Raw genomic sequence first — 23,645 nt, 5'->3', positions numbered from 1 at the left:
CTCCCCTTATTGCTTTTTTAGTTGTCCTCTGCTCGCTTTTAAAGGCTTCCCAATCCTCTGGCTTCCCACCAATCCTCACCACTTTGTATGCTTTTTCTTTGGCTTTTATGATGTCCTTGACTGTCCTCATCAGCCATAGATGCCTTGTCCTCCCCTTAGCATGTTTCCTCCACCTTCAGAAGAATTTCTGTTGTGCCTCCCGAATAACCCCCAAAAACTGCTGCCATTGCTGTTCCACTGCCTTCCCTGCTGGGCTCCCTATCCAATCAACTCTGGCCAGCTCCTCCCTCATGTCTTTGTAGTTATCCTTATTTAATTGTAATACCGTTACATCTGATTCTAGCTTTTCCCTCTCAAACTGCAGTGTAAATTCTATCATATTGTGGCCACTGCTCCCTAAGGGATCCTTCACCTTAACTTCCCTAATCAAGACTGCCTCATTACACATCACCAAATCCAGAATTGTCTGTTCCCTAGTAGGCTGTCAAAAGCTGCTCCAAAAAAACATCTTAAATATTCAACAAATTCCTTTTCTTGGGATCCACTCCCAACCTGATTTTCCCAGTCTGCTTGCATATTGAAATCCCCCATAATTATTGTGATATTGCCTTTTTTATATGCCTTTTCTATCTCCTGATTTATTTTCTGCACCACACCCTGACTACTGCTAGAGGGCCTGTACATAACTCTCATCGGGGTCTCTTTAATCTCTTTATCTTTGTGATTCCTCAACTGTACCCACATAGATTCAATACCTTCTGATTTTCATAGAATTTACAGTGCAGAAGGAGGCCATTCAGCCCATCGAGTCTGCGTCGGCTCTTGGAAAGAGCACCCTACCCAAGCCCATACCTCATTGGAAATGGAGATGGGGAGGTCAAGGAAGGGACGTGCCAGAGATGGACCACGTGAAGGTGAGAGAGTGGTGGAAATTGGAAGGAAAAAGCAATGAAATTTTCCAGGTCAAGACGAGAGTATGAAGTGGCACCGATACAGTCATCAATATAACAGAAGAGAGTTGCAGGAGAGGGCCTGAGTAAGACTGGAACTAGGAGTGTTCCACATAACCCTAAAATAAAACAGGCAACAAAAAAAAAACTGGGACCTATGCAGGTCCCCATTATTTCCAGGAATGAAACAAGTTAAAGGAGAAATTGCTGATCCTATATTGCTCCTTGCTATCGACTTAACTTCATTCCTTACTAATAAAGCACCCCCCCCCCCCCCTTTGCCCATCTGCCTGTCCTTTCGATAGGACACATATCCTTGGATATTTAGATCCCAGCCCTGGTCCCCTTGCAGCCATGTCTCTGTGATGCCTACAACAACGTACCAGCCAATTTCAATGTGCGCAACCAGCTCATTTACCTTGTTCCGTATATGGCGCGCATTTAGGTACAACACCCTCAGTCCTGCATTAACCACCTCCCTTCTCACACTTGTCACCCTTTTTGCGCTGCCTGAGGGTGATGTTGTTCTCTTATTTTTGTTCTCTATTTCCCCTTCAGTTATTACCCCTTATAAGCTAACGCTCTGGTTCCCAGAAATCCGAAACCCTTGTGGTGAACCACTTGGTACACCTGTATTAGGGGATGTAACGTAGGACCTGTACTACAGGTTCACCGGTAGCCCCTGCTGGCTGGATCCGCCCATTAGGCGTGTCCTCCACTGATCTGCCATTTCGCCAGCTGCAGTAGGAGGCCACGCATCTGACTGCAATAAAGCCACAGTTGTACCCAATCTGAGTCTTTATGCAATTGACCGTGCATCAATTTATTGCAGTCAGATTTTCAACAAGATGGATGTCAGAATCAAACCAATTCGCCTGCAGCTGGATCCGCACTCACCCGATGCCAGAAAGGACTTTAATCACTGGCTAGCTTGTTTCGAGGCTTACATCAACGCAGCAACCCCCACACTGATGGAGGCTCGGTCTTGTATTCCAGGTTGAGCTCAAGTGTGTTCCCGTTGATCCAGGACACCCCGAATTACGCGGAAGTCATGGCACTCCTAAAAGAGAACTACACGCAGAAAGCGAGCACGCTCTTCGCCAGGCACGTACTCGCCACTTGCTCTCAACTCTCTGGTGAGTCCATCGAAGACTTCTGGCGGGCCCTAATCCTACTCGTCCGGGATTCCATCTCCTCCCCCTCAGTCCACGTGCGGCCCATGGGCGCTGCCATCTTGTGACTGTCAGGCCATTACGGCCACCGAACATTCTAATCTCATGCGCGATTATTGGGTCGGTCCCCATCCGACAACGACTGCTGGAAGGGAAAAACTTTAACGCTCTCCATGACGGTCGCATCCCGTAATGTTCAGGCTTAACCCCTCGCCGTGCGGCCCACCCCTCCTATCGCTCCTGGACTCTGCAAATGACCCCCCCAGCTGGGGTCCTGCCTAGCCAATATGCCTGCGCTGCACGCTAATCCGCGCACCCCGGGGATCCCCGCTGCTACTTCTGCGGCCAACAGAAGCACCCCCGCCAACGCTGCCCGGCCCGCACTGCCACTTGCAGGTCTTGTAGCAAAAAGGGCCACTTTGCAGCAGTGTGCCAGGCCCGCGCAGTCGCCGCTATCGCACCCTCCCCCCTGCCAAACACACAATGGGCACCGCCATCTTCTCCTCCCTGGGCCACGTGCGGCCAGTGTGCGCCACCATCTCCTCCCCCTCAGTCCACGTGCGGCCCATGGGCGCTGCCATCTTGTCCAGCGCCACCAACGTGCAGTCCATGGGCGCCGCCATCTTGTCCAGCGCCACCAACGGGCGTCCCATGGGCGCCGCCATCTTGTCCTGGCTCCGCAATGTGCGCCCCATGGGCGCCGCCATTTTGTTCCCCACAGGACCTCCGGATGCCGCCATCTTGTCTTCCCCACGGGGCAGGAACACCAACGACATCCCACGACCTGGGCCGCCGACGCTCTCCATCCGAAACCTCTGACGACCACCCGCAGCTCGCCTCGATGACAGTGGACCAGTCTCGTCCACACAACCTGGCCACTACTTCGACAACAGTGAAAATCAACGACCATGTGACCTCTTGCCTGCTGGACTCCGGGAGCACCGAAAGTTTCATACACCCGGATACGGTAAGGCACTGCTCCCTCCCGGTTCACCCCGCCAATCAAAGGATCTCCCTGGCCTCCGGATCCCATTCTGTCCCGATCCGAGGATTCTGTACGGTCACTCTCACAGTCCAGGGCATAGAATCTAGCGGTTTCCGTCTCTACGTCCTCCCCAACCTCTGCGATGCACTATTGCTGGGCCTGGATTTTCAGTGCAATCTCCAGAGCCTCACCCTCAAATTCGGCGGGCCCCTACCTCCACTCACCGTTTGCGGCCTCGCGACCCTCAAGGTTGACCCCCCCCCCCTCCCTCTTTGCCAATCTAACTTCGGATTGCAAACCCATTGCCACCAGGAGCAGACGGTACAGCGCCCAGGACAAGGCCTTCATCAGGTCCGAGGTCCAGCGGCTGCTTCGGGAGGGTATCATCGAGGCCAGCAACAGCAACAGCCCCTGGAGAGCCCAAGTGGTAGTAGTTAAAACTGGGGAGAAACACAGAATGGTCGTGTACTACAGCCAGACCATCAATCGGTACACGCAGCTCGACGCGTACCTCCTCCCATGCATATCTGATATGGTCAATCAGATTGCACAGTACCGGGTCTTCTCAACAATTGACCTGAAATCCGCCTACCACCAGCTCTCCATCCGTAAATCGGACTGTCCATACACTGCCTTTGAGGCGGACTGTCGTCTCTATCACTTCCTTAGGGTTCCCTTCGGCGTTACTAACAGGGTCTTGGTCTTCCAAAGGGAGATGGACCAAATGGTCGACTGGTACGGTTTGCGGGCCACGTTTCCGTACTTAGATAACGTCACCATCTGTGGCCATGATCAGCAGGACCACGATGCCAACCTCGCTAAATTCCTCTGCACCGCCACTCTTCTCAACCGTACGTATAATAAAGAGAAGTGTGTGTTCAGCATGACCCGCTTAGCCATCCTCGGCTATGTAGTCCAAAACGGACTTCTGGGGCCCGATCCCAACCACATGCGCCCCGTCATGGAGCTCCCCCTCCCCCACTGCCTCAACGCCCTCAAACACTGCCTGGGGTTCTTTTAGTACTACGCCCAGTGGGTCCCAAACTATGCAGACAAGGCCCGCCCACTCATACAGTCCACTCAATTTCCCCTCGTGGCCAAGGCACAACATGTCTTCGCCCGTATCAGAGCAGATGCACGCAGTAGACGAGACACTGCCCTTTCAAGTAGAAAGCGACGCTTCAGATGTCGCCCTTGCTGCCACTCTAAATCAGGCAGACAGACCCGTGGCATTCTTTTCCCGCACCCTTCATGCCTCTGAAATTCGGCACTCATCCGTCGAAAAAGAGGCCGAAGCCATCGTTGAAGCTGTGCGGCATTGGAGGCATTACCTGGCCGGCAGGAAATTCACTCTCCTCACCGACCAACGCTCGGTAGCCTTCATGTTCAATAACACACAGCTGGGCAAGATCAAAAACGATAAAATCTTGCGGTGGAGTATCGAGCTCTTCACCTATAATTACGAGATTTTGTATCGCCCCGGCAAGCTCAATGAGCCCCCCGACGCCCTCTCCCGAGGTACATGTGCCGGCGCACAAGTAGACCAACTCCGGGCCCTGCACGATAGCCTTTGTCACTCGGGGGTCACACGACTGTACCACCTCGTCAAGGCTCGCAACCTGCCCTACTCCGTCGAGGAAGTATGGGCAGTCACCAGAGACTGCCAGGTCTGTGCGGAGTGCAAGCCGCACTTCTACCGGCCGGACGGTGCGTGCCTGGTGAAGGCTTCCCGTCCCTTTGAACGCCTCAGCGTGGATTTCAAAGGGCCCCTCCCCTCCACCGACCTCAACACGTATATTCTCAGTGTGGTCGATGAGTACTCCAGATTCCCCTTCGCCATTCCATGCGCCGATATGACGTCTGCCACCGTTATCAAGGCCCTCAACACAATCTTCACCCTGTTCGGTTTCCCCACCTACATCCACAGTGACAGGGGATCCTCATTCATGAGTGATGAGCTGCGTCAGTTCCTGCTCAGCAGGGGTATCGCCTCCAGCAGGACGACCAGCTACAACCCCCCGGGAGAACGGGCAGGTAGAGGGAGAACGGGACGGTTTGGAGGGCCGTCCAGCTGGCACTACGGTCCAGGAACCTCCCAGCCTCTCACTGGCACGAGGTCCTCCCTGATGCACTACACTCCATCCGGTCACTACTGTGCACCGCTACAAATAACACACCCCATGAAAGTCTTTTTACCTTCCCCAGGAAGTCCACATCCGGGGTGTCTATCTCGAATTGGCTGGCAGCTCCAGGACCGGTCCTGCTCAGTAGGCATGTCCGACCCCACACGGCGGACCCCTTGGTGGACAGGGTACACTTGCTCCACGCCAACCCCCAGTATGCCTACGTGGAGTTCCCCGACGGCCGCCAAGATACTGTCTCCCTCAGGGACCTGGCACCGTCAGGTTCCAGCCACACACACTTCCCCACCCATGCGCCATCCTCACCTCCCCCGGCGCTCCCAACATTAACCCCACCAGGTCCATCCCTCCTTCCGCTGCCCATGCAAGAGGACGAAGAAGATTTTGGCACGCTCCCGGGGTCATCTGACTGCAGGCCAGCACCAGCACCGCCAGCATCAACATCGGTGACACCAGCACTGCCAGCACCGGCATCGCCGCCGCCATTACATCGCTCCCAGCGAGTCATCAAAGCACCGGATCGACTGAACCTCTGACGGGCACCGGACTGTCAAAGTGGACATTTTATTTTCCTTCCCCATTCATTTTCTAAGACACTGTACATAATTCTCAACACTGTATATAATTTCACACCACCCCCGCCGGACTCATTTTTAACAGGGGGTGAATGTGGTGAACCACTGTACACCTGTATTGGGGCCTCACGGTAGCATGGTGGTTAGCATCAATGCTTCACAGCTCCAGGGTCCCAGGTTCGATTCCCGGCTGGGTCACTGTCTGTGTGGAGTCTGCACGTCCTCCCCGTGTGTGTGTGGGTTTCCTCCGGGTGCTCCCGTTTCCTCCCACAGTCCAAAGATGTGCGGGTTAGGTGGATTGGCCATGCTAAATTGCCCGTAGTGTAAGGTTAATGGGGGGATTGTTGGGTTACGGGTATACGGGTTACGTGGGTTTAAGTAGCGTGATCATTGCTCGGCACAACAACGAGGGCCGAAGGGCCTGTTCTGTGCTGTACTGTTCTATGTTCTTTCGGGGATGTAAGGTGGGACCTGTACTACAGGTTCACCGGTAGCCCCTGCCGGCTGGCTCCGCTCACTAAGAGCTGTATAAAGATGCGTGTCCTCCACTGATCTGCCATTATGCCAGCTGCAGTTGGAGGCCACGCATCTGACTGCAATAAAGCCAGTTGTACCCAACCTGAGTCTTTGTGCAATTGATCGTTCATTAACCCTCTCTCCCTCCGACACCATTGATTTAGCTGCACTATCCTATTTCTGGACTCACCAGGCTCTGCCAGGCGCCTCCCTGCTCTGCCAGCCCTCTCCCCCCCCCCCCCCCCTCCCCATATCAGCCAGCCTCCTCCCTCTGCCCCGCCAGGCCACTCCCCCTGCCCGACTCCTCCCCCTGCCCCATGAGACCACGCCCCCTGCCCTGCCTGACGCCATCCCCTGCCCCACCAGGCGACGTCCTTTGCTCTGCCAGGCTCCTCCCCCTGCTCTGACGCCATCACGCCGCAGCGTGCTCCCTCGGTGCCACGTCACTGGTGGACGGTTAAACTCCTCCCGTGCGCCTCGAATCCGGAAACTAAAGCGGCAAAAAGACGGAGAGCTTCCCTCTGAGGTGAGTGGCTGCATGCCGGCTCTGTGCTCAATCTGATAGCCTCCTCGGCCCAATCCCGCTCTCCTGGCCGCCATTCTGCCCCAGTCACCGGTCTGAGCCCTGGGCGGGACCGGAGCCTCCTGTCAGCGCCCGGGAGGCAACAGGACCGCCGATTAATGGCCCGACTGTGGCCAGCGGGCAGTGCCCGGTCTCACTGAGTGACCAGCAGGCAGTGTCCGGTCTCACTGAGTGACCAGCAGGCAGTGTCCGGTCTCACTGAGTGACCAGCAGGCAGTGCCCGGTCTCACTGAGTGACCAGCAGGCAGTGCCCGGTCTCACTGAGTGACCAGCAGGCAGTGTCCGGTCTCACTGAGTGACCAGCGGGCAGTGCCCGGTCTCACTGAGTGACCAGCGGGCAGTGTCCGGTCTCACTGAGTGACCAGCAGGCAGTGCCCGGTCTCACTGAGTGACCAGCAGGCAGTGCCCGGTCTCACTGAGAGACCAGCGGGCAGTGCCCGGTCTCACTGAGAGACCAGCGGGCAGTGCCCGGTCTCACTGAGTGACCAGCAGGCAGTGCCCGGTCTCACTGAGTGACCAGCAGGCAGTGCCCGGTCTCACTGAGAGACCAGCAGGCAGTGCCCGGTCTCTGAGAGACCAGCAGGCAGTGCCCGGTCTCACTGAGAGACCAGCAGGCAGTGCCCGGTCTCACTGAGAGACCAGCGGACAGTGCCTGGTCTCACTGAGAGACCAGCAGGCAGTGTCCGGTCTGGCTGAGTGAGCAGCAGGCAGTGTCCGGTCTGGCTGAGTGACCAGCAGGCAGTGTCCGGTCTGGCTGAGTGACCAGCAGGCAGTGTCCGGTCTGGCTGAGCGCCAGTGACCAGCAGGCAGTGTCCGGTCTGGCTGAGCGCCAGTGACCAGCAGGCAGTGTCCGGTCTGGCTGAGCGCCAGTGACCAGCAGGCAGTGTCCGGTCTGGCTGGGTGACCAGCAGGCAGTGTCCGGTCTGGCTGAGTGACCGGTCTGGCTGAGTGACCAGCAGGCAGTGTCCGGTCTGGCTGAGTGACCAGCAGGCAGTGTCCGGTCTGGCTGAGTGACCAGCAGGCAGTGTCCGGTCTGGCTGAGTGACCAGCCGGCAGTGTCCGGTCTGGCTGAGCGCCAGTGACCAGCAGGCAGTGTCCGGGCTGGCTGAGTGCCAGTGACCAGCAGGCAGTGTCTGGTCTGAGTGCGTGACCAGCAGGCAGTACCTGGTCTGAGTGCTTGACCAACAGGCAGTGCCCGGTCTGAGTGTGACAAGCAGGCAGTGCCCGGTCTGGCTGAGTATGACCAGCAGGCAGTGCCCGGTCTGGCTGAGTGTGACCACCAGGCAGTGCCCGGTCAGGCTGAGTGTGACCACCAGGCAGTGCCCGGTCAGGCTGAGTGTGACCAACAGGCAGTGCCTGGTCTGGCTGAGTGAGTGACCAGTAGGCAGTGCCCGTTCTGAGTGCGTGACCAGCAGGCAGTGCCTGGTCTGGCTGAGTGTGACCAACAGGCAGTGCCTGGTCTAGCTGAGTGAGTGACCAGCAGGCAGTGCCCGGTCTAGGTGCTTGACCAGCAGGCAGTGCCTGGTCTGGCTGCGTGCTTGACCAGCAGGCAGTGCCCGATCTGAGTGCTTGACCAGCAGGCAGTGCCCGGTCTGAGTGCTTGACCAGCAGGCAGTGCCCGGTCTGAGTGCTTGACCAGCAGGCAGTGCCCGGTCTGGCTGAGTGTGACCAACAGGCAGTGCCTGATCTAGCTGAGTGAGTGACCAGCAGGCAGTGCCCGGTCTAGGTGCTTGACCAGCAGGCAGTGCCCGGTCTGAGTGCTTGACCAGCAGGCAGTGCCCGGTCTGAGTGCTTGACCAGCAGGCAGTGCCCGGTCTGAGTGCTTGACCAGCAGGCAGTGCCCGGTCTGAGTGCTTGACCAGCAGGCAGTGCCCGGTCTGAGTGCTTGACCAGCAGGCAGTGCCCGGTCTGAGTGCTTGACCAGCAGGCATTGCCTGGTCTGAGTGCATGACCAGCAGGCATTGCCCGGTCTGGCTGAGTGTGACTAGCAGGCAGTGCCTGGTCTGGCTGAGTGAGTGACCAGCAGGCAGTGCCCGGTCTGAGTGCGTGACCAGCAGGCAGTGCCCGGTCTGGCTGAGTGAGTGACCAGCAGGCAGTGCCTGGTCTGGCTGAGTGTGACTAGCAGGCAGTTTCTAGTCTGGCTGAGTGAGTGACCAGCAGGCAGTTTCTAGTCTGGCTGAGTGAGTGACCAGCAGGCAGTGCCTGAACTGGCTGAGTGAGTGACCAGCAGGCAGTGCCTGGACTGGCTGAGTGTGACTAGCAGGCAGTTTCTAGTCTGGCTGAGTGAGTGACCAGCAGGCAGTGCCTGGACTGGCTGAGTGAGTGACCAGCAGGCAGTGCCTGGTCTGGCTGAGTGAGTGACCAGCAGGCAGTGCCTGGTCTGGCTGAGTGAGTGACCAGCAGGCAGTGCCTGGTCTGGCTGAGTGAGTGACCAGCAGGCAGTGCCTGGTCTGGCTGAGTGAGTGACCAACAGGCAGTGCCTGGTCTGGCTGAGTGAGTGACCAGCAGGCAGTGCCCGGTCTGCTGAGTGCGAGTGGCCAGCAGGCAGTGCCTGGTCTGGCTGAGTGAGTGACCAGCAGGCAGTGCCCGGTCTGCTGAGTGCGAGTGGCCAGCAGGCAGTGCCTGGACTGGCTGAGTGTGACTAGCAGGCAGTTTCTAGTCTGGCTGAGTGAGTGACCAGCAGGCAGTTTCTAGTCTGGCTGAGTGAGTGACCAGCAGGCAGTGCCTGGACTGGCTGAGTGTGACTAGCAGGCAGTTTCTAGTCTGGCTGAGGGAGTGACCAGCAGGCAGTGCGTGGCCTGGCTGAGTGAGTGACCAGCAGGCAGTGCCTGGTCTGGCTGAGTGAGTGACCAGCAGGCAGTGCCTGGTCTGGCTGAGTGAGTGACCAGCAGGCAGTGCCCGGTCTGGCTGAGTGAGTGACCAGCAGGCAGTGCCCGGTCTGGCTGAGTGAGTGACCAGCAGGCTGTGCCTGGTCTGGCTGAGTGGGAGTTGATGGTTGATTATCTTACATTGTGAATCTTGCTCACTGCTCCTCCAGTATTGATATGAAACACCATTTGTCATTCGATTTCTTCACGTGCCATTTGATTTTAATTGGCATTGTGCACGGTAATAGAAATCTATCGCAAACAGGAAATCGGTATTTTTGCATTTTGAAGTAAATTATCATTAATAAAACAAGACAATTAGTATACCTAATGTACATTACCTTTGCATTTACACTGGAACTCAGCTTAATAGAATTTACAGAGGGGTGACTTAATGGCATCTAGTAAATTGTAATTTAATTTTGCTTACATATTTGTAATGGCACCTTTTAAAAAAAGGTCCGTATCACTTGATTAGTAATTAGATTTCGACAAGGTGCCATATAGAAGGTTGCTACACAAGATTGCAATTCGTGGTTTGGGTGTGATATATTATCATAGATAAGAGAATTGGCCAATTTACAGGAAACAATGTTGGGATAAATGGATCATTTTCAGGATGGCAAATTAGAATTAACGGGGTGCCACATCAGTGCAGGGGCCTCAACTGTTTGCAGTCTACATTAACGCATGAAGGCACTAAGTATTGTAGCCAAATTTGCTGGTGTATAAAGATAGATAGGAAAGCAAGTTATGAGGAGGGTACAAAAATCTGCAAAGTGATATAGATAGTTTAAATTAGTGACCAAAATCTGGCAGATGGAGTATAATGTTGGAAAGTGTGTAGTTGTCCACTCTGGAAAGAATAGAACAGTGGAATATTTAAATGTAGCGAGTGTAACAGGATCTGGGTGTCCTCATGCATGGACCACAAGTGGCTCCGGTGGTGTGATCGGTTAGCATGCAGTACTTAGTCATGAGTCACAAAAGGTAGCATGCAGATACAACAAGTGATGAGGCGAATGGAAGTGGTGTGGTGTATAAAAGTAGGGAAGTCTTGCAGTAACAGGGTGTTAGGGAGACTGCACTTACTCAGCTTTAGTCTCCTTATTTAAGGAGGGATATATTTGCATTGGAGACGGTTCAGAGGAGGTCCACTCTGTTAATTCCTAGGATAAAAGGGTTGTCTTTTTATGAGGAAATGTTGAGCAGTTTGGGCCTATACACTTTGAAGTTTAGACGTCTGAGAGGTGATCTTAGTCAAACAGAAGATTCTGAGGGGGCTTGACAGGTTAGATGCTGAGAGGATGCTCCTCACGGGGTAATCTAGAACGAGGGGTCACAGTTTCAAAATAAGGAGGAGATGCAAAGGAGTTTTTTGTCTCGGGTCATTCATCTTTAGAATTCTCTACGCCAGTGAGCAACGGAGGCTGGATCTTTGAATATATTCAATACTGAGAGAGATTTTTGATCTTCGAGGGAGTACATGGATATTGGGGCAAGAAGCGGAAGCCATGATCTTCCTTCAGGGACCAAATGGCCTACTTCTGCTCATTTTTCTCATGTTCTTTGTAATTCTGTCAAGACTATTAGAAATGGAGAATGGAAGCGATGCCAATTATACATAGTAGCCAACATACCAGGGCTTGGAAAGGGAAATATAAGCCAAAGTTCTCATTCCTGATCAAGTTCATTAACATCTAAAGTGCAGATATTGACATTGGGCTTGTTTGCACCTGTGGAATCAAAGTCTCCAATGAGTGAGAGCGAATGAGAGAGAGTGAAGAAAACTGGAAGAGGCAAAAACAATGTTGAAAATCAATCTTTGGTGGCTTTGTGTCTTTTGTTCATGTGTATGTGTGTGAGAGTATGAGTTGCGTGTTCTCATTTCTACCAAGTGAAATCGATATCCCGTAAATGGCATCATTAAGGTGTCAAGTAAATAAAACAAACTCCACTATGTTTATAACTGTAGTTGTTCCTTGGGATGGACCAAGAGCTGTCATTTAGACAACTTTGTGAACCAAATTTTAAAGATTTTTTATTGCACTTGATGTCAACGTCCAGCATTAATAAAGCAGATCAAATCAATTCCAAACCAAGCAAAAAATATATATAAAGTTGTGGTGATATTAGGGGCTGGTTTAGCACACTGGGCTAAATAGCTGATTTTTAAAGCAGACCCAGGCAGGCCAGTAGCACGGTTCAATTCCCGTACCAGCCTCGCTGAACAGGTGTTGGAATGTGGCGACTAGGGGCTTTTCATAGTAACTTCATTTGAAGCCTACTTGTGACAATAAGCGATTTGCATTTCATTTTCATTATAAACTTTTTATGCACAGAAAACATTAATCATTATCAAACTGTGAAGTAGATTCATTGACATGGTTCTGATGCAGGCATGCCCAGCGTGTACTGTAGGGCACCAGTTCCCAGCCTGGATAAAAAGGGAAGGTTGGTATCAGGAAGGTTATCCAGCTGTAAAACCACCCGCCAAAAAAAAAAACAACTGCTGGTTGATATGAAGGTGTAACATGGGAAAAGCTGAAAGAGGGAGGGCGAGGAGGAAATGTAGTTATGTGGTTCTTGTATTTGAGTTGTGAAATTAACTCTACATACTAGCTGCTGTGTACTTGGTATCCAAATTTCTATTTTCTCGTTTGTGACGAGCTAATAAATAACCCAAAGGAGGGTGGCATGTTTATACTGCACTAAGTAAACAAGTTTATCAAGCCCCAACAGGAGAAGCAAAGAGGAGCAATAGGAACATTTTTTTTAACCGTAGTTATTAAATTTTACTGGCTCCTCAAGTGGTTTGTAAATGGTTTAAGGTTGTTGTGCTGAATACTCTTGCGCAGTGACTCTTTTTCTCTCTCCTTATCTATAAAAACTTTCCAGCCTGACTTTAAATGTCAATTTGAACAAGTCTGGTCGATAAATAGCTTTGAAAAATGGCTACAGACAAACGGGTTCAAGCAACTGTTCAACTTTAAAGAAGTTTCCCAATCTAAAATATATTTGAATAAATCCCGCAAGATATTTTTTGAATCAAACTAGTTTTGCCGCAGTCTCATTCTAGGTACAAGCTAACTATTCACTTAATTGGATAAAATGGATGGATAACATTTATGGTTATCATGACAGAATTGAAGAAACCAGTACCATGTAGACCATGCCCTCATGTTCTATAAGGGCATTTTAAGTGGTCACTGGATAGACATATGGATGAAAATGGAATAGTGTAGGTCAGATAGGCTTCAGATGGTTTCACAGGTCGGCGCAACATCGAGGGCCGAAGGGCCCGTACTGCGTTGTAATGTTCTATATGTTAAATATTAAACAAAGAATGTTTTTGTCACTCTGGACCTTGATTGGAATACCAATACCCCTTGTACCAGTTGTAAAATTATGCTTTTTCTATTGCTACCTTGAGGTATAGTAATAGATTCTCTTCAGATGCCAGTCATTAATATGTACACAGCTGTAGATTTCAGCCATATACACACATGATCAATGCAATGCAATGGTAAATGACTACTTCCAATGTGTAAAGAGATACCAGTTTGCTACTGTCCTGTCTGACTGACTTTTTTAAAGAGTTATTTGAAAACAGGAGCTGTTAATTGACTTTTTGGTGTTACGTCCATATGTTTCTCTGAAGTGATCTTGTAAAGTTCTGCATCAAAAATCCTGTTCCTGAACACTATCTCAGTATCGCTTGTTTTTTAAAAATGTAAACCTTAGTGTACATTGGCCATGGTGTTAGTGCTCTTGTGTGATGTATGGAATAGGGGAATTTAGTGGTAAATGCACTGGAGCAGTTAGTTTCCTCCCCACAAGGGTGTAGCAAGTTGATGGAGGGCAGAAAAAGGGAAAGAATTCATCATTTTGCACACCACTAACTGGTTTAAAGTAACTGCGGCATTGGCCAGTGCCGGTGCTGACTAGCTTGCCTGTTCTTTCAATTAGGGAAAAGTATTGCTGGATGCCCTAAAGGCAAAGATTAAACATTTAATTAAATGCCAAAGCAAGAACAACCTGTGGATTTGAGAAACACTGGAAGAATTACAATTAATTTTGATCTTAGTATAGGTAGACTTCCTCCAGAATGAAGTCCATGTTAGAAACTTTGGAAAGATTTGAATGAAGGCCAACTCCATATCTAAATCATCTACAGAAACGTATAAAATGTAAATTTGAAATGGTGAAATGAGATGCAGATGTTCTAGCTTAGCTAAAGTGAACAGTTGATTTTTATTTGTAAAATGCTGCTTTTAAATAATGATTCAGAAAAGGCCAAGCTTCCAAGTATCATGCTGTTTGGCGGCTTTGTCCAATTAGCTCTAGCAGTAAGAATTATACCCCAGCACTATGAGAGAATTGGTTGCATGCAGAAAAATAGTAGTCAAAGGGAGTTCTCGAGTTAGGAGATTAGACAGGTGACAAATTCTCTGCTTTCTTTTCTGGCAACCTAGGATACATTCCATCTGGACCAGGTGACATATCAACTTTCAGTAATGCCAACCTTTTAGGATATTTTCTCTATTTATTAATGGACTACCAGAACTTACCACCCTTTTAGTATAGCCTTCGCATTATTTGTGAAGATCAATGCAGAAGATTAATTTAATACTTTAGCCATGTCCTCAAATGAAGACATTTCCCTTTGAGTCCTTACCACTCTTAACTTTTTCCTGAGTAACCGCTTACTCTTTTTATGCTTTAAGATTTAGTTTAATATTGCCTGCTAATCTTTCCCAGTCACTTTTCATTGCCCCCTGCGTCATCTTTTTTATAATCTTCCTGGTGATTAACTAACTAAATCAATTGTCATAAACCTGCTTTTCTTGTTTTCTTTTATTATTCATTTCTTTTGACATCCTGGCTGGATACTCTACCTATCCCCTTCAAAAGGAATATGCTTAGTTTGCACCTGAATGGTCTCTTCCCTGAATGTTCTCCATTGCTCTGTGACTGCTGTACCCTGCAACTGCCTTTGCCAATCTATCTGTGCTTTGTACCCCTTAAATCGCTGAAATGAACTCTTTCCAAATTGAGCAATTTTACTTTTGACATTTTTGGGTCTCTTCACATCATTACTTTTAAACTGAATTGCTACAGTACTATGTAATATGATTGACTGTGTAGTAATCCACGGGAGGCAGGAGTTCCGTCACCACACCAATATTTATTTACAATAACGATATTACAGGAGCAGCTACAAACAGTGCTGCTAGCAGTCCAGTCAATTTAAGACTGGCTCACAAAGCCTACACAGGTGATTATATGGGCCCCCTCAATGAGTTATCATTGAGGGAGCTCATACTCCAATTGGCCAACCAATAAAGCCAATTGGAGTTTATTACACCCCTCCCCTTCCCCCCAAGGTCCGAGAAATTCCTGCCAGCTGGCATTCCTCTGAGCTTCTTCCTGCTCCTCATGTCTGGGTCCGTCACCTCTGTGTCGTCCGCCGGGTCGTTCTCCGAAGTGGGCGGGGTGTACCTTATAGGTGCTTGTCTTTTCCTTGACGACCTCCTTGGAAGTTGTTCGTCGTCCTCCTCGGGGAGAGATGTCGCGGCGGCCTCGTCGAGTGTGTCCATCTCCGACTCTGATGACTGGATGATGGGGTCTGGAGAAATTGCTCGGGGCTGGGGTGTGGGTATCCTTTCCGTCTGGGCTATCCCAGCTTGAGGCGGCCCTGCTTCGCCTGCCTCCAGGTGTCGTTCCGCTGCCCTTATTTGGTCTAGGTGTTTCTTCAGCACCTTACCTCCTATTGAAACCTCATAGGATATGGGCCCTCTTTGGGACTCTACCGTGCCTTTGACCCACGTTGGTCCATTCCCATAATTCTTGACCCAAACCGGTTCTCCCACCTGGAAATGTCTCTGCTGCCGACTATTATCATGCCCCCTGCGTTGGGCCTCCTGTTGTTTCTCCACTTTCCCCGTTAAATTTGGGAAAAGGAGACTCGGCCTCGTTCGCAGCCGCCTTCCCATTAAGAGTTCAGCTGGCGGTATGCCCATTGTGCTATGCATGCGTGGGTTCAAATCCCATCCTCGTCGCCACTGTAGTAATCCACGGGAGGCAGGAGTTCCATCACCACACCAATATTTATTTACAATAACGATATTACAGGAGCAGCTACAAACAGTGCTGCTAGCAGTCCAGTCAACTTAAGACTGGCTCACAAAGCCTACACAGGTGATTATATGGGCCCCCTCAATGAGCTATCATTAGCTCATACTCCAATTGGCCAACCAATAAAGCCAATTGGAGTTCATTACAGACTGGTAACATGCTCACGTGCAGTAACCATTACTCCTCGAATGAGTATACTTGACTATTTTAAAGAATTTGTATTAATCTAAGTAAATAAAAATGAATCCTTGATTAGGGCTTTTAAAGTATTTTACATTTTTCTTAAAACAGTGTACATACAGACTGTGTGCTTCTCCTGCCATGATTCTTGATGACACACCCTTGTTTGATCCCATCATGTTAAGTGACCTGGACTGGAGCCAGAATGTAGTGAAATTCTCGCCTGAAATATCCCCATTGAACCCTGGGGATGGACTAGTTATGAGGCCTCTCTGTACTGCTGACTTCAACCGAGGTACTGTTTGAAATGTGATTTACATGTTATCAGCAGATATATGGCATTACTGACTTAAGTTGATGTAAAATGTTCAACTTTTAAACAAAGAGTCAATGAAAGAAATTAAAATTTAAAACTCCTTTTCACTCTAATTTTGCCTTTGAAGCATTTGCTTATTTGTGGAATATATTTATCCGGGTAAGTATTTTTTAAGTTAAACTTGTAAAAGTTCGGTTTATTTTGTCATTCTCATATTACTTTGCCTGGATTTATACTTTCATGTTTTTTTACTATTTGAATTGTGATACAATGTCTATGTAGTAATCAGAAGAAATTTACAGATAATTTGTCTTGGCTGGGCAGCACGGTGGCACAGTGTTAGCACTGCTGCCTCACGGGTTTGATCCTGGCCCCGGGTCATTGTCCATATAGAATTTGCATGTTCGCCCCGCAACCCAAAAAATGTGCAGAGTAGGTGGATTGCCCGCACTAAATTGCTACATTTATTTTTTTTAAATTCAAATTGTCTCGGCTAACTGCCAAATATTTTACACCGAAACATACATAGAAAATAGAAGCAGTAGGAGACCATTTGACCCTTCGAGCCTGCTCTGCCACTCATTATGATCATGGCTGATCATCAGGTACAATGCCCTGATCCTGCCTTCCCCCCACCCCATTATCCTTTGATCCCTTTAGCCCCAAGAGCTATATCAAATTCCTTCTTGAAATTACACAACATTTTGGCCTCAACTACTATCTGTGGTGGTGAATTCCACAGGTAATAATAATCTTTATTGTCACAAGTAAGCACACATTAACATTGGCCCCTAGTCGCCACATTCCGGTGCCTGTTCAGGTACACAGAGGGAAAATTCAGAATGTCCGAATTACCTAACGGCACATCTTTCGGGACTTGTGGGAGGAAACCTCCTCACCTTAGTCCTAAAAAGTTTACCCCTTATTCTCAAACTATGACCCCTGGTTCTGGACTCCCCCACCATTGGGAACATTCTTTCTGAGTTTACCCTGTTAGAATTTGAAAGTTTCTATGAGATCCCCTCTCACTCTTCTGAATTCCAATGAATATAGTCCTAACTGACTTAGTCTCTCCTCATATGACAGTCCCGCCATCCCAGGCATCAGCCTGGTAAACCTTCGCTGCACTCCCTCCACAGCAAGAACATCCTTCCTTGGATAAGGACGCCAAAACTGCACACAATACTTTGGGAGTGGCCTCACCAGTGCCCCATACAATTGCAGTAAAACATCTCTATTTCTATACTCAAATCCTCTCGCTATGAAGGCCAACATACTATTTGCCACCTTTACTACCTGCTGTACCTGCACACTTACTTTCAGCGACTGATGCACAAGGTCACCAAGGTCCCACTGAGTATCCAACTCTCAATTTACACCCATTCAAATAAGAATCTGCCTTCCTATGTTTGCTACCGAAGTGGATAACCTCACATTTATCCACATTATCCTGCATCTGCCATGCATATGCCCACTCACTCAGCCTGTCCAAAACCCGCTGAAGCATCTCTGCATCCTCCTCACAGCTCACCCTCCCACCCAACTTTGTATCATCCGCAAATTTGGAGATAATAGATTTATGCCCTCATTCAAATCATTAATATATAATGTGAAGAGTTGGGGTCCTAGCACAGATCCCTGCGATACCCCACTAGTCACTGCCTGCCAATCAGGAAAAAGACCCATTTATTCCAACTTTTTGCTTCCTATATGCTAACCAGCATTTTGTCCATCTCAAGACGTTATTCGTAATCCCATGTGTTTTAAATTTATATGATAATCTGCTATGTGAGACCTTGTCAGAAGCCTTCTGAAAGTCTAAATAAACCACGTCCACCGATTCTCCCTGGTCAACTCTACAAATTATAGCTTTGAAGAATTCTAGCAGATTTGTGAAGCATGATTTTCCTTTCGTAATTCCATGCTGATTTTGATTGCACTGATTTGATTTCCAAATGTTATGATATGAAATCCATGATAATGGACTCCAGCAACTTCCCTACTAATGTTGGTCTCACTGGTTTATAGTACCCTGTTTTCTCTCTACCTCCCTTTTTGAATATCTGGGTTATATTAGCTACCCTCCAATTTGTAGGAACCATTCTAGTGTCCAAAGAATTTTGTAAAATGACTACCAATGGCTCTATTATTGCTAGGGCCACTTCCTTAAGTACTCTGGATTGAAGATTATCAGGCCCTGGAGATTTGTCTGCCTTCAACCCCATTAATTTCCCCAAAATCATACTAATACTAATTTCCTTCAGCTCCTGATTAAACCTTGTGTTTATCAGAACTCCTGGTACACTATTCATGTCTTTCTTTGTAAAGACACAAGCAATGTACGAATTTAGCTCCTCAGCCATTTCTTTGCTCTCTCTTATGACTTCCCTCGTTTCTGACTAAGGGGCATCCATTAGTTTTTATCAATCTTTTTGTTTTATTTAGAGTACCCAATTCATTCTTTTCCAATTAAGGGGCAATTTAGCGTGGCCAATCCACCTACTCTGCACATCTTTGGGTTGCGGGGGTGAAACCCAGGCAAACACAGGGAGAATGTGCAAACTCTACACAGACAGTGACCCAAAGCCAGGATCGAACCTTGGACCTCAGCACCGTGAGTACTAACCACTTCGCCACCGTGCTGCTCCAGTTTTTAATCAATCTTTTTTTCCTAACATACCTATAGAAAATTTTAGAGTCAGTTTTATGTTCCCCGCTAGCTTACTTTAAAATTGTATTTTCTCCTTTTTAATCAATCCCTTGGTCTGCCATTGTTGAATTTTAAACTGTTCCCAATCCTCAGGTCGATTGCTTTTTCTTGCTAATTTGTATGCCTTTTCTTTGAACCTAATACTATCTCTAATGTCCTTTGTAAGCCATGGTTTGGCTCCAGTTCCCTTTCTACTCTTGCGCCACATAAACAACTTTTGGAGTTCACCTATTTGTTCCTTGAATGTCTGCCATTGCCTGTCCACTGTCCTTCTTTTCATTAATGTTTCCCAGTCCATCATAGCTAGCTCATGCCTCATACTGATATAGTTACCTTTATTGAGGTTCAGGACCCTGGTCTCAGAATCAACTAACTCACTATCCACCTTGATAAAGAATTCTATCATATTATGGTCACTCACCCCAAGGGTTCTCTCACAACTAGATTGCCAACTAATCCTTTCTCATTGCACAACACCCAGTCCAAGATGCCCTGTTCCTTTGTTGGTTCCTCAACATACTGTTCGAGAAACCATCCTGTATACAGTCAAGAAATTCCTCCTCTATTGTACTGTGACTAATTTGACTTATCCAATCTAAATGCAGATTAAAGTCACCCATAGTAACAGATGTTCCTTTACAACATGCATATCTGATGTCCTGTCTAATGCTATTCCCAACATTACCACTGCGGTTTGGCGGTCTGTACGTCATCCCTACGAATGTTTTTTGCCCCTTGATGTTTCGTTTCTCGACCCAGACAGATTCCACATCATCTACACTATTGGTTGCCTCAATATTGTATCAATATCTTCTTCAATCAACAATGCAACTCCAGCACCTTTTTCTTTTTGTCTGTCCTTCCTAAAAACCAAATAGCCCTCAATGTTTAGTTCCCATTCTTGGTCACCTTGAAGCTATGTCTCCGTATTCCCAACTATACCAAATCCTTTTACATCCATCTGCTGAACTAATTGATCCATTTTATTTTGAATGTTCTGTGCGTTCAGGTACAAAGCCTTAACGCTAGTCCTTTTAATGTTCCTTATTCCTCCCTACTATTTTTTATAGTGTCATTATCTGATACAGGTCCTTGATTACTCTGCCTATCACTTTTCTTATTCTCCTTGCTATCCTTTTCTTTTGGTCTTGATTCCCCCTGCTCTGAATCCTCAAATAGGTTCCCACCCCCTTGTCATATTAGTTAAACCTCCCCAACTGCTTTAGCAAGTACCCGCCCCCCCTCACCCCAAGGACATCTGTCCCAGTCCAGCCCAGGTGTAACCTGCCCAGTTTGTACAGGTCCCACCTCATCCAGAACCAGTACCAATGCCCCAGGAGTCTAAAACCCATCCCTTCAGTCACGCATATATCCAATACATGCTACTATTTCTACTCTGACTAGCATGTGGCACTGGTAGTAATCCCCAGATCACGACCTTTGTGGTCCAACTTCTTTACTTTCTATATTCTGCTTTCAGGACCTCATCTCATTTTTTTTTTACATATGTTGTTGGTACTGATGTGCATCACGACCACTGGCTGTTCACCCTCCCCTTCCAGAATGCCCTACAACCACTCTTGAGACATCCTTGCCCCTCGCGCCAGGGCATCCTGGAGTCTCGTTTGCAGCCACAGAAACGCCAATCAATTCCCCTTGCAATCAAATTCCCTGTAACTATTGCATTCCCATACTTTTTACTCCCCCCTCTGCAGCAGAACCAACCATGGTGCAATGAATTTGGCTGTTGCTGCTTTCCCCTGAGAGGTCATTCCCCTCAACAGTATCCAAAGCGGCATATTTGTTTGTAGGGGAATAGTCACAGGAGATTCCTGCACTACCTGCCTAGCTCTCTTGCTCTGCCTGGTGGTCACCCATTCCCTTCCTGCCTGTGGAGTCTGAGCCTGCGGTGTGACCACTTCTCTATACGTGCTATCCACGACACTCTCCCGCCTCGTGTGCTGCTTCACTTCAATTCCACATGGCCAATTCTAATATGGTGTATATAGTTCAGGAACATGCAGACAAGGGACTGGCTAGACCAGTGTTTCTGTATCTCCAGCACAGTTTCAGTTCTAATTCTTAGGTAAGAAAATTTCAAGATTATTGTTAGTTTTATCCTTCATCCATCTATATTTATTTTCTTGTACTTATTCCCAGCCACTCTTTATCTTGTGTGAAATATTCCACTTTGCAAACAAGTAGTCCTTACATCTTTCAATCAGATACAAAATTATGGGCAGTTTTCTGCTTTAGATATTGTAGGCATTTAAGACCCTCACAAAGAGGGTCTTGCACCCTTACATTCCTTCAGTCTTGGGTGACTGCATGTGCTGAGTTTGCACATTCTCCATCTGAGTGGATTTCCTCTGGGTGTCCCGGTTTACCCCCATACTCCAAAGATGTGCTTGTTGGTTTAACAGGCCAAGATCAATGCGTGGAGTTATTGGGAAAGGCTGGGAGAGTGGGCCTGGGTAGAGTGCTCTTTTGGAGGGCTGGTGCGGACTCAGTGGCCCAAATAGCCTCCTTCTGCACTGCTGGAATACTATGGAAAAGTAGTTCAAGGTTTAAGAAAAAGATTATTGTGACGTGAAAATGTATTCTTTAATTCAAAACTGACAATATAAAAATTGACTGGAGAAAATATATAAAAGTATTAATATTGACTCCTAAGTTATTAATATCTATATTTGCATGCGCATTAGCTGGTTGATAAATCCTTGCTGCATCTGAGATCTTACTGTCCCCAAAATGGCCGCCCCCTCAGGAGCACACCTATTGAAGCTGACCAAAGATTTATTTTGGTTTAGTTTATTGTTTGACAATCTGGAACAGTGCTGGTAAATTAAACATATATATTACGGATCAGTTATTGTTTGAGAATAAGAAACACCAGCACCAAGAAATCTTATCCAGGCTATCTAAGCTCTTCCACTGCATCTCTCCAATGAGAGATTGGATATCATGTTTAGTAAATGGAGTGTCTTAAATGGAACTTAATTACTAATAAACAGCGACAAGGTACTTTTCTCCTGCAGCACAATTAATAATTTTAAGTGGGGACACGTAAATAAATTAAACCCAGCCAAGCATTTTAAGGATATTGTAGATTTGGTGTGAGTCAGATTGGCATAGATCTTGACTTTGTATGATGGTGTATGACAGGTGATGGGCATCATCAATTTTGATTTCTATTGACTTCATTGGAAATAAAAGTCTGGGGAGAAATGAAATTGGCTGCCACTGTGCTATTGACCTGTTGTACACTATCCCACAAAAGTTGAGATCTACCAGCTTATGTCTAAAACTCACTTGTCCCAAAACCATTTGATTATGCTGATGTAACATATTTCATTCTAATTTTCAAACAGGTCTTTTTAAGGTACTCGCACAGTTAACAAAAGTAGACCCAGTTGCGCCTGAAGTATTTATAAGTAAGTGGACCAGCACCTTTAAAAATGATCATTTATTGAGTTATCCGGGCTGCATTGCTATTGACGTAATTTTCAGTGCTGTGGAAAGCTGTTTGTTTAATTTGTGAAGAGACTCTGGACTGCTTTCTGAATTGGCTCAATCATTAAGTTGAAGCAGACAATTATGACAAAGTAGAAGAAACAGCATGAGGACCAGAGCAATTCAAGAAAATGCTCACCACCATTTACAGAAGGGCATCCGGGATGGAGAAAACATGCAGACCTTGGTTAAAGAATAAAAACAAAGGGCGGCTCGGTGACGCGGTGGTTAGCATTGCTGCCTAACAACGCTGAGGGCCTGGGTTCGATCCCAGCCCTGGGTCACTTTCCGAGTGGAGTTTGCACATTCTCTCTGTGTCTGCGTGGGTCTCACCCCCACAACCTAAAAAGATATGCAGGTTAGGTAGATTGACCATGCTAATTTGCTGCTTAATTGGGAAAAAAAGAATTGGGTACTCTAAATGCAGCAGATAGTGTGGAGAGGGGAACATATGACAAACAAAATAATAATTTATTGCATTCTTCGCTCTCCTCTCAATCTTGTTGTCCCCCATTGCTGCTCTGCACCACTACCACCTTGCTCCTTGCACTCCCTCCTGTCCACGCACCCTTTCATTTGGGATGGACTCCACTTAAAATGGGCTGGGAACAACGTTTTAGTGAACTGTATGACTGGGCTGTAGATGGAGCTTTCAACAAAAATAGGAAAGAAGAAGTCAGGTAATGGGAAATTTAGAAATCTGAAGAGAAGAGTCTAGGCAACACAGCAATGTAGCAATTTGGGTAAATGTAAGTAGTATGGGAGGGACAAGGAGTTTAATGCTAATAATGCATCAGCAAATAAGTTCCATGCAAAGAATGGTTAAAATGTAAAGTCTCCTTATTTAAATGCATGAAACATTCATCAGGATTTTCCAGCCAGTAAGATTTTTGTTTCCGCTGAAGTCAGTGGACTTTGGTTGCAAACGCTGCGGAGTCACCCACCACAATGGGAAAATCCTTGTCATGGTTACAAAGCTGCCCAAGATTGGAAAATAAA

At 47.9% G+C, this 23,645-nt stretch overlaps 1 protein-coding gene across 1 annotated transcript in view; it reads left to right on the top strand.

The window, feature by feature from the left end:
* The first annotated feature begins 6,728 nt into the window (after positions 1-6,728).
* The window catches only part of gnpnat1 (glucosamine-phosphate N-acetyltransferase 1), a 34,300-nt gene continuing 17,383 nt past the window's right edge, over positions 6,729-23,645 (top strand). Inside the window, 3 exon segments of the mRNA XM_038778985.1 lie at positions 6,729-6,865; positions 16,219-16,402; positions 22,505-22,567. Coding sequence (XP_038634913.1) covers positions 16,249-16,402; positions 22,505-22,567 — 217 coding nt within the window. The 5' untranslated portion in view covers positions 6,729-6,865; positions 16,219-16,248.

This window comes from Scyliorhinus canicula, chromosome 2, assembly GCF_902713615.1.
Source record: "Scyliorhinus canicula chromosome 2, sScyCan1.1, whole genome shotgun sequence".
Lineage (NCBI taxonomy): Eukaryota > Metazoa > Chordata > Chondrichthyes > Carcharhiniformes > Scyliorhinidae > Scyliorhinus > Scyliorhinus canicula.
Note: the sequence above shows the minus strand (reverse complement) of the source record. Positions and strands in the feature narration are given on the sequence as shown.